Here is an 11,612-nt window from a genome sequence, read left to right on the forward strand (position 1 = left end):
TAATTTCTCCATTTAAGCATATTAGCAATTAAATCGGTCCTCCAGGTCACGTTCACAGCATCAGAACATGGCTGAAGTCTTTGCATTGGTCTGAACAAAAATAGCACTTATTAGAAATTTAAAACAATCTATGATTGCTTAAAACAGATAACACATTCACATTTATATTTTTCTTTAGTTTAAGATGAACTAAACTAAATACAAAAACTAAACCTAAAATTATTAGCATCTTAATTGTTATAAATGTATATTAAACACTGTATTTGGTAAAATATCATCAGCTGAGAGTTTCAAAACAGTATCCGTTTCTACTGAAAAAAAGCAAAAAAACGGAACATCACTCTCTTAGAAAAACACACAGACAAGTGACTTTACAAACATTTATTTCCTTAACACAAGAGAAAAACAATGAGCGGATACTGCAAATGAAAGCATTCCTCTTCTGCAACAAACCAAACAAACGAGAGAAACAAAAAAAAAAAAAAAAAAAAAAAGAAAAAGGTTTTACTTCAGCGTGTAAAGACGTGACAAACTGAATTCATCTCAAGAGGCACATCAACAGTCACATGACACGCGTGTATCTAATCAGAAGAAACGCACGGGCGTAGAGGGGCGGAGCAATCCTGTGACTGGATGAAGACGAGGCAGGCTTTATTCTGATTGGTCCTCGGGCTGCATGTCTGGCCTGACCCCGGGCAGCTGTCATAGAGTTCAGAGGTTTAGTATGTAGAAGTGATTCTTCAGACGGACAGTAGTGGACAGTTCTCCTGATGATTACTCGCCCGGAGCGGCCTGCGTGTCTCCTGGCTCCGCCTCCTCCGCGTCCACGCCGTGCTCCGCCGCCTCCTCCTCGCCCACCTCCACACCCTCCACACCTTCATCACCCTCGTCACCCTCCTCCACACCCTCCTCCATCTTCACCTCTAGGTGCTCCTCCCCGTTTCCGACCGCTCCGTCTGCAGGCTCCTCCTCCTCTACCGCAGGCTCCTCCTCCTCTACCTGTTTGATCTCATGAAGGCTTTCGTTGGTGAGATCGGCCTCGGAAACCTCCATCACCATGGAGTCCTCGGGATCCTGGTCGTCATGGTTACCGTTGAAGGGGTTTTCACCCTGCCAATCAGAAACAAATGCAAGTCGTAACAATATTTTTATTTATTAAGAGTAGTACTTACTGTCATTAGGAAATGCTATGCATGTTGTAAAATAAAGATTATCCTGTACATTTTATGAGAAAATACCATTCAAGTTGTCAGATCTAATTCAATTTTCCATTTATCAAATTTACTAACATTTTTCCTTCGTATGACTGGTAACTGTAGTACTGATATTTGTTTACTTTTAAATGTCGTGGGGTTTCTCTTTATAGCTGCATCAATGCCAATATTAACAACAACTGAAAAATGGATAAAGCCTAATGTTTTCAAAGAGAGAACAAATGACAAAAGGAGACATTCAACTCTGCAATGAAGGAAAACACTTGTTAGAACAAAAGTTGTGTTTTTAAGAAAGAGCAGAGACAGCTAGCAATAATTCTACATCGTCTGGACCAGCGTAAACCAAACAAGGAAAAACAGTAAACCAGATTATTGGTCTTTCTCTACCGTCTGGTCTAAAAACTACTGTGTCTTTCAAATATGGTGGTCTGATTACCTTCAGGTAGCTCTCCAGCTTCTTGCCGATGACCTTGTGGTTGAGGATGCTGCGTGCCACGGACAGACTGGACCTCTTGGACTGCTCCATCATACCCTAACACACACACACACAGTCAGTCCAGCTCTCCTCCAGCGGCTCTAAGCCTCTGATCAGATGTGGTGTGTACCTTGCGATTGTAGTTGTGGTCGGGTGACTTGAGGTGCTTCTGGATCAGCATGTACTGCATGGGAATGAAGACGTCGCACGCCGAGCAGTGAGCCGCCTCCACCTTCTTCATGAAGTGCTCCATGCCGAGATCTACAGACAGGAAATGACATCATGAGAGGCTCTACAGCCAGAACACACGCGGCTGTGCTCAGATCCACTCCACACCTCGCGTCAGATCCTGCTCTTTGAACACCTGGCAGATGACGGTGCTGTGGTTGTCCATCTGACTCACTCGCTGCTCCGTCTTCTTGTACTTGTTATTCAGATATTCCTACGAAACACACACCACGGCCGTTAGGACAACACACCGGACTACGGGTTAGGGTTAGCCTGTTAGCGAAGCGTGCTCACCTGCAGGAAGTCGGTGGTGGGCTTCGACAGCTGATTGGACAGGAACCTGAAGTGGTCCTTGTGGAACTTGCTCTCCAGGTGGGCGGCCATGTCCTCGCTGTAGAACGAGCGGAACTTGCAGATGGAGCAGGCGAACGTCATCCTGGGGAACGACCGCAAAAACAACCTCGTGAGCCAAACGCGACCGGCGCACGAGCTTCCGGTCCAGACAGCTAGGAACCTAACCTGTGTGCTGATACTTTGACCCCTGACCTTTCAAAGAAGCCTCTCCTCTTCCTGACTTTGGCTGCAGAGGGCGGAGTCTTCTTCCCCTTGGAAGCGTCCTGATTGGATGGCGCTGGAGAGAGATAGATACACAGCGTTTTTGGCAGCCGTTGTTTTTTCAGCATGCATCATCAGATTACTGATATTTGGCTCTCATCGCCCAGAGCTGTTTTGGAATTGCTGTATTGCACTAATTTACACTGTTTAGTAAATCTGGCCCAAATTAATGATGTCCCACTTCCAACACTTATCGGCAAACATCTGGAGAGCCATATGTTTTAATGCTGCAGAAGAAAAGTCCAGAACTCACCAGCACTCTCTCCTCCGTCTTCTGGTTTGTACTCCTGGAGAGCAGAGAGGCATTATTCGTATTTCTGGATGTTTTCACGACATACACAACAAATGAAGGTGAACGTACCACGGCGGCAGTCGGTTCCTCAGAATCCTGCGTCGGTTCTCCTGCCGTGGCCTCTGAAACACAAGCACACTCGTCAGGAATCAGACAGGAGGCAGCAGACCGGCGCTCATCTGAGAAAACATGAGCCCTCGTACCGGCGGCCGATGTTTCCCCAACGGTTTCGGTTTTTCCCATCTTGGGCTCGGGCTCGTCGTTCGCGCTCAGAGTCTGTTTCCTCTTCTTCTGCCCGTCACGCTGACCTTTCACTTGCTGCCATGACAACACACATGCAAATGAGATCTGAGGGCGTGTCCGGTGCGTGGTGGTGAGGGTCAGAGTCAATGATCTAGTGTTAGCTGAACTATCCTGACTGTGTGACACTTTACACAGCTACCCCCCTTGTGTTCGTCAGTGTCTAACTGGTCAAATGGGGGTCAGACTGGGGTAGCCTCTCCTCGAGGGGTTGGTGGAATGAATGCACCTGACTGGACCCTATGTGCAGGGGTGAGCGCTGATCTCTCAGCCCCGCCCCCCGCAGGGAGTGGGAGGTACTTACTCGGTTCATGGGTCTCTTGCGGCCGTGCTGCCGGTTGGCCCTCGGGCCCCCTCCGAAGTTCCGCGCAGGGAAGTCCTGGGGCCCGCGGTGAGACTGGAAGGCCCCGCTGTCGGGGTACATGCGATGGGCCAGGAGCGAGGGCAGCTTTCCTCGCCCTGCGGGGGAGTGGCCTTGGCCTCCGCCCCGCCCACTTCCTCCCCCCATGCCGGCGGCGGAGGAGGAGTCCTGCCTGCGGCCGAAGCCCCGCCCCCCAGCCGCTCTGCTCCTGCGTGGGGATCTCTGCCCCGCCCCCCAGCCGGAGCCCGAGAAGGCGGAGTCTCGAGTCTGCCGCATTTTGGCAGATCCGAAGGCGGAGCCGTCAAAGCCACTGCCCCCTCCGGCTCCGCCCATGAGCCCAAAGCCCACGCCTCCGCGCTGGGCCATCATGTCGCCCCGGGAGTCGCTGTAACCGAAGCTACCGGATCTGTAGAGATCTCGGGGGCCGAGAGAGGCGGAGCGCGAGTCGAAAGACTCGTATTGGTCAAACCTGCAGAGGGAGGGGAGCGCAGAGCAAAGGTCAAGCAGGGACCGCCACATTTCAGTCGTTGTCGGCTCTGAGGACCGCTTCGTTATGCAAACAAACTCATCATTCAGCGCTCATTCGTTCAAGCCCTTGCACAGCCCCGTTTCTCAGGTGCATTGTGGGAAGAGACAGGCTGTGGAAAAGCTTCAGAATGACAGTTGCACAGATGGACATATAAGGCAACAACACTGCACATTCGGCACAGGACTGAAACGGTGCGAGACGGGGACCTTCTGGGGTCTGCGAGGGCAGCGTTAGCGTTATCCGTGACTTTAGAGTCAGATCTGACGGGGCCGTCTGAGGATCAGGGCAAAACTGAGTGTGTGAGCGTGTTTTTTCGTGTGCTGAAATGGTCAGGGTTCAGTGAATCTACTTAAACACCACTGCTTTAGTTGTTCCAAATACAAGAGCTAGCACTCCAACGCAAATAACAACTTTACACAAATGAAAACAAGGCTGTGAGGGAACCATGTATGTGACTGAGACGAACTGTATTATTGTGAATCTAGTTTTCTATGAGAGTACTTGTTAATGTCATTGACTGCTGAGATCAAAACTGTGTTTGCAGTGTCATATCTCCAGTCTTCAGTGTCACATGATCTAACACACTGCTCAAGAAACAGAATTTAATTCACATCTGAACAGAAATAACCTCAGATTATAAGATTAGAGTCACCTTTGAACAACTCTATATATTCTTGCTAAATAAACGAATACATTTATGTTTGAAGGTAGTCTGCCGCACTATTCAAACCCTTTCTGGTGACCGGTACAACCCACTGAACGTCTATCCATCACAGCCTTGTTCTGCTATACGGCATCTACCCTGATCAGAGTCTACAAGACGACATCTTAAGTGTACTTATGCTGCTGGAAGGTCTTAAAAGAATAAACGGTTACTGCTGCGGATGAGCTGGTGAAGTGATCTGAACATCTGAAGAGAGAGATAACATTAGCAGTCCGACACAGCCACAAATAATCTTTAAGATGAGCTGACGACTAGATCTTATCACACTCGAGACGTGAGGTTTCAATCAACGATTAGCAAACAAGCTAGTGCTAAGTGTGTCAACAGCAGACGCGTCTGGTTCTGAACGCAGGACTTGTGTATTAAACACATTTAAACATGCACGTGTACGGCCACGAGCGCAAAAAGAATCAAGATACACATGTTGTGCCACAAATACAAACAGAAGTTTATTTTCTATAAAATTATATATATGCACATATGTGGGGGTGCAAATAATGTGTGTGTGTGTGTGTGTATATATATTATATACACACACACATAAAATATATTGTTATATAAATATACTAAAAAACATTTGAAGTGGATCAAAACCAAAACAATACAGTTCTTGTGTCTAGGACATCTTTGATCCACTTAAAATGTTGATTACTGTATATTTAAATTTTCTTAAATATACTGTATGTGTTTATGGACATACACCGCACACATACATATTATATAATTATTATTTTTGATGCACATATATCTAGTTCCTAGTACTGAATGAGTGGATCTGCATGAGATGAGGGTCGCCCCGTGCTCAGGTGTGTGTGTGTGTGTGCGGGTCACCTGTCGCTGCGCCCGCCTCCCTTCATGCCTCCCTCCAGCTGCGTCAGCATGTCCAGCCGCTGGTTGATCTTGGCGATGACGGCGTCGGCGTTGGAGCCGGAGGAGGACAGCAGGGTTCCTCCGGAGAGTCCTCTCTTCATGCGATCGCTGGAGCCGTATCCTCCTCCGAACCCGCCGCCGCCGGACATGGAGTCTTTATACCCGTACAGGTCGTAGCTGTTCGAGCCTGAGCCACAACCACAGCGTCAGCACCATCACAAGAACAACCTCAAAGCGTAAGAACGACCGGCCTCACCTCTGGACGATCCTCCTCCACCCGATCCTCCCCATCCAGAGAATCCTGGGAGAGAAACCAGAGTCAGAAACCTACGCTCACTTCTGACTTGTGTACTTCTAAGGCCTCTCTCGTTAGTCTCTTAAAGCTCTCGACCATGAGAGCTTCCCTGACAGCACACACACATCTCAGAGACGTCTAGGTGCTTGTCTATCTTCAGATGTTTGTGATTTAGACTGTATGTAAAACCTAGATCTAACAGAGACGTCCTCCAGATGCTCCCCAGATCAAGAGATCTTTCACTGGCTGCTCGGAGTCAGGTGACGTTTACACTCGAAAGGACATCTGATTGGACAGAAACCTCTGAGGCCACAGGCATGACGTCATTAGTTGTGTTTCACTGTAAGAGAAGCGCGTGCCTGCTGGACATTAGCTAAAGGCCATAAACACGAACGCACTTTAGATGTCGGTAAACTCTGTATGTTGCCACCAAACTCAAAGTAAACAGATGTAATGAGTCTCCAGGTCAGATTAACCGAACAATGGAGAGGCAGAACAGACACGGCAGCCATTTTACATCAACAAAACGCCTCCATTTCACTACATTTATTCCTTCAGCAAACGCTCGTTTCGCGCAAATGTGTTTAGAAACGAAGGCGATGCTTCCTTTGACTCCCTGACACGATCTTACACGACGAAGGAACGCCTCGGGTGACTGATTTAACGTTACAACACACGCCGCCGTTAACACGCGCCTGGTGGAGAATGGAGATTATGAGTTTGATGCGAAAGGTGCGAAAAAACGTTAAGGGTTTGCGCTGCTCGAGAAGCGCGTTCATGTGCGCGCTTCCGCCGGCAGACAATAACAATAGGTTCCACACCAAGCTCAACAGCAATCGATGAAATAACGCTTTAAAACTAAAATATGTTCTACTGACGTAACACAACTAAACCACAAACTCTGTTTTAACGGTGTTTAATAAGACTAACGTTACGCCTTATCTAGACCGGCGCCATTTTAAGCGCTAAACTAACAGAGAATCACAAGAACTTTAGGATCCTGGGCTTAAATACTGAACAAAACACGCTTACTGCAAACAAAACGAGTCTTAACAAAATAAAGAAAGAATCAAGCACTAACCTGAAGAATATCCTCGATCCATCTTGCAGCAGTTTTCAGTGTAAGATCGCTGGGATTGTGTGCGAAGCGCTCGGGACTATCAGGCCGCATCGACTCCGCCCACAAATGAGTGTGACGAAATGACTGACGCTTGAGCGAACCAATGAGCGACCGCGGCAGCCGGAAGAGCGCTATTTCCGTGAACTATTTCAAAGCAAAAGTCTGGGATTAAACGGTCCGTCCCTTTGTTTGTGATCCTGAATTATATATCTACGTGAATGTAGAGAAGTAAAATTATAATATTCATATAAACCAGTTTAGGTCTGCATGAGAGTTTTTACAGAAAATGACTCGGTCGTATTCAGTCAGGATTCGATCATTTTTATTAAAATTTCACAAAAAGGCAGATTTGAAGAAAGCAAGTACAAATGTTTACAAAGAGTAACTCACAGAGCACCGCAGTATGACATTATACAACAGTTTTAAGAATGTTTAAAGATGTTTTTTGGTCCCCACGAAACTTAGTTTTCATACGATAAATACAAAATATTAGTGTAACCACACTTTTTAAATACTAAACTGCAGCTAAAAATCCCAAAACAGATACATAAAATATTTGGTCTTATAAAAGGACGCACACATCTCTGCGGAGAAGGCACTTTGGTTCATCTGTTGTGAAAAACGCAAAGCTGTAACATGCAGAAACACGCACATAATGTGTTTGCATGAAGAAATCCTTCACGTTCAACCAACCCAGAGAAGAAAAGAGAGAAGGAGACCGCCCAGAACCAGCCCCGCGAAAGCTGTAGTGTGAGTTCGGCTCGAACTTCAGAAGAACAGGAGGATTGTGTGGCTTGGTGATCAGAGGCAGGACTCGAGGGAGGAACGCTTTCAGCCGCTCACTGAAGGACAGATTCTCCTCGCTGCCAGCTCCTCCACCGCAAACGTGTAGTTATACTGCAGAGAAACAACCGCTCAGTGAGATCTGCTGAACTACAAATAACCCCCATTCAAAATAAAAGTTCTCCAGACCTCCTCACCTCGTTCTCGATGTCCTGCACTGATTTGATACGGATGTCGCTCAGCGTGCTCACAGACACCTGACACACACACACACACACACACACACACACACACACACAGTCACTGTGATTGTTTAATAGCAGCATTATACTTTTCTATGATATATATTTTTAAGATCTCACAAATAAAATCAACAAAAGCCCTGTCTGCCTTCATTGAGCCTTAAGGTGAACGTGTGTGATTTCTGAATGTTAATGAGCGACGCAGTGACCTCTGACCTTTGAGTTAGACTGAGACTCAAACTTCGGGTGTAGAGAGAAAGGAACTCCATCCATGGCTGAGAACAGACACGAACACGAGTGAGTCGCGTGACAAGTCCACACAGTTTTACTGGGCTCACATGTGAAGGTTGTTAAGCGCAGAAGCACCTGTGATGCCGTAGATGCTGCTGTGGTTCCCGCTGTCACACACGGCCTCCGTCGAGCTGCTGGTGTCCAGCTTGCTGCGCCGACGGCTGATTTTCGGTGGGGCTTCAGGGTGGTTGCTATGGAAACAGAGAGTCAGAACACCCAGGCAACCCCATAGTAACACCCTAGCAACCGCCCTGGACGCCTACAGGCTGGGGTTTTGTGTTCGGTTTAAATCGAACGCTGAATCTCTGAAGGTGAAGCATGTACTACGTCACTGGTGGATACTGCGGCTCGTTTGCGTCGCTCTAATTTAACAGTCAAATCATCCAAACGCTGGAGTCTGACTGAGAACCCCGATGTTCTCCGCAGAGCGCTGCGAGGAAGTACCTGGGTTTGAGAGGCTGCGGGGGTCCGCTTCCTTCCAGAGAGAGGCTGCGCATGTCCAGACTGACACTGCGAGGCTTGGCCTGAGGAGCCGGAGCGGAGAACGGGCCCTTTAGACACCACACCACGAAGCCATTCATGTCCCTGAGACACAAACACACACAAATCAACAGCAGCAGCAGCCCAGAGCGTCTGGTTCTATGTTCAACTTTCTTCTTGTTTTAATAGTTAGTTTGAGGCGGTTTCTATGGAGTTAATGACAAATGTCCAGAGCGCATTACAGCCAATGATAGAGAGCCTCCAATGGATCTGATGGCAGCCGTGATGTTGAAGAGGCAAACATGGGTTTAACACCCGTTCTAGAACCAGAGTACAGAACATTTGACTTTAGAACCAGCACAGAGCATCTGATTCTAGAGCTAATGTTCATAGTGTTTGACCTGACTGCAGAACCAGTATAGAGTATCTGATTCTAGAACCAGTACAGATTTTAGAAACTGTGTACAGAGTGTATAATCCTAGAACGTTTGAAAAGAGCGTCTTATTCCAGAACTAGTATAAAGTGTCTGATTCTAGAAATTGTATCCAGAACATCTGATTCTACAACCAGTGTACAGAGCATCTCATTCTAGAACTGATGAACAGAGCATCCAGAACTAAAGGCCAGAGCATCCTGTTCTAGAACCAGAGACAGGGCACTTGATCGAGGAACCAGCATGCAGACCGTTACATTGGAGAACCATAAAAATAGAGTGTCTGACCTAACAATCAAGCACAAGCACACAAGTGTGTCTGATTCCAGAACCTGAATACAAAGAGTCTAATTCTAAAGCAGTGAACAGAGCATCTGATTAATGAAGTCATTTAAGAACTGGTGTAAAGTGAGTCAGATTAGAGAACGGTTGAACAGAGCATGTGAATCTAGAACAGGCATGGGGCGTTTCTCACTCAATCTAGAACCGTCTCTCACCCCAGGCAGGTGTACTGCTGCACCATGGTCTTATTCCTGGCGGTCAGTTTGAGATCTAGAACAGCCGTCGTAACGCTGCCCACAGGAACGATCCGCACACAGATGCGCTTCTTCTTCCCGACAGACCCCTCTGTATAAACACACACACACACACACACACACACACACACACACAGAGACACACAGACACACACAGACACACACAGACACACACAGACAGAGACACACACACACACACACACACACAGAGACACACAGACACACACAGACACACACAGACACACACAGACAGAGACACACACACACACAGAGACACACACACACACAGAGACACACACACACACACACACACACACAGCTGTAAGACTTCCACAGAAAATCTCACAGGACACACAGACAAGCGGATCTGTCTGAAGCTTCTTACTGGAGTCCAGGAATTCTGGGATGTAGCAGTAACCGTGAGGAATCGTCTCTTTATCCGTAATCACCTGCACATCTGCCACCACCATCCCACGGGACAGATCCTAGCAGGGACAGACAGGAAGGTACGTCAGTGTTTATTCTTGTCTAACAACCGCATGTTCTTTTGTGTTTCACTGATGAAGGAATGTCACACAGGTTCAGAACGACATGAGCGTGAGTAAAAGATGACAGAACGATCATTCACAAGTGAATCAGCCTTTAATGCATCTTACCTTACTGTAACACAGATAGTATCCTGACTTGATTGCAAACCCCCGGATGAAGTTAGCAGAGGCTCCATCTTCGGTCTGAGTGATCTAAACACACACACACACACAGAGTTAATGACACGTCTGGATTCGATGGCTCCACAGGTGTGTGGTTGTTGTTTACCAGGATGAACTGAGCGGGGCAGGTGCTGGCGTTTGACGCCCAGGCCACTGCAGAGATGGGCCTGCTGAAGGCACTAGACGACTCGAACACAGACATCTACAGACACACAGATCATGAGGATTCACTCAGTACTGATAGAACAAGATCACACACACACACACACACACACACACACACACACACACACACACACACACACACACACACACACTCACACACACACACACACACACACACACACACACACACACTCACACACACACACTCACACACACACACTCACACACACACACACACACACACACACACACACACACACACACACACACACACACACACACACACACTCACACACACACACACACTCACTCACACACTCACACACTCACACACACACACACACTCTCACACACACACACACACACACACACACACACACACACACACACACAGTATGAGTTTCCTTTATGCCAATAATAATAGGATATTAATAAAGATCATGCTTCATAAGGATATTTTGTACATTTCCAACTGTAAAAATATCAAAACAAAGGCGATTTTCTCAGACAGTGTCCTCCTAACAAACCAGACATCGGTGGAAAAGTTATTTATTCCCTTCAGATAGACAGATACAGACAAACAGAAAGAAAGACAAGCTAGTGATTTATCTAGTGAACGTCTCTGAGTTAATCACAGTTAATACTCATTCAATGATGTGTTTATCAGCTGTTATCATCTCGACACAGCACTGTTATTACCTCAGTTAATAGTTTCAAACACACGCTATAATCAGCATTAACATCATCATTTACACTTTAAACGCTTTATAAAAAAGCTTTAATGAAGTCGTGAGGCTGAATTCGGTACTTACAGGCTGTTTATGGAGTTTTTTCTTGTTTCCAAACACGAACTGACCTGAACTCACTGCCGCAGTCAGAGAACAGGAAGAAGCGGTAGACTACGATTCCCGTCATGCACCGCGGCGACGTCACCGCGAAGCGCGCACG

At 47.0% G+C, this 11,612-nt stretch overlaps 2 protein-coding genes across 3 annotated transcripts; both read right to left on the bottom strand.

Annotated features, from left to right (window-relative positions):
• Positions 1-366: 366 nt before the first annotated feature.
• Positions 367-7,100, bottom strand: akap8l (A kinase (PRKA) anchor protein 8-like). 2 transcript variants are annotated; one of them, XM_043258766.1, is made up of 13 exons: positions 6,985-7,100; positions 5,865-5,909; positions 5,570-5,795; positions 3,429-3,954; positions 3,028-3,142; positions 2,894-2,946; positions 2,786-2,819; positions 2,464-2,548; positions 2,212-2,353; positions 2,026-2,131; positions 1,820-1,950; positions 1,651-1,746; positions 367-1,110 (listed from the first exon to the last, which is right to left on the bottom strand). In XM_043258766.1, the coding sequence occupies exons 1-13, from the start codon at positions 7,004-7,006 to the stop codon at positions 775-777; spliced, it is 1,917 nt and encodes a 638-aa protein (XP_043114701.1). In that variant the 5' UTR covers positions 7,007-7,100; the 3' UTR covers positions 367-774. The 2 variants fall into 2 exon arrangements, with proteins under 2 accessions (XP_043114701.1, XP_043114623.1); XM_043258688.1 differs by having other exon boundaries at positions 2,437-2,548.
• Positions 7,101-7,328: 228 nt separating this feature from the next.
• On the bottom strand, positions 7,329-11,599 carry mvb12a (multivesicular body subunit 12A). The gene is made up of 10 exons (XM_043263483.1): positions 11,477-11,599; positions 10,606-10,701; positions 10,446-10,529; positions 10,175-10,274; positions 9,751-9,880; positions 8,784-8,924; positions 8,415-8,530; positions 8,265-8,323; positions 8,004-8,063; positions 7,329-7,920 (listed from the first exon to the last, which is right to left on the bottom strand). The coding sequence occupies exons 2-10, from the start codon at positions 10,699-10,701 to the stop codon at positions 7,855-7,857; spliced, it is 852 nt and encodes a 283-aa protein (XP_043119418.1). The 5' UTR covers positions 11,477-11,599; the 3' UTR covers positions 7,329-7,854.
• Positions 11,600-11,612: the final 13 nt, after the last annotated feature.

This window comes from Puntigrus tetrazona, chromosome 1 (assembly GCF_018831695.1).
Source record: "Puntigrus tetrazona isolate hp1 chromosome 1, ASM1883169v1, whole genome shotgun sequence".
Classification (NCBI taxonomy): domain Eukaryota; kingdom Metazoa; phylum Chordata; class Actinopteri; order Cypriniformes; family Cyprinidae; genus Puntigrus; species Puntigrus tetrazona.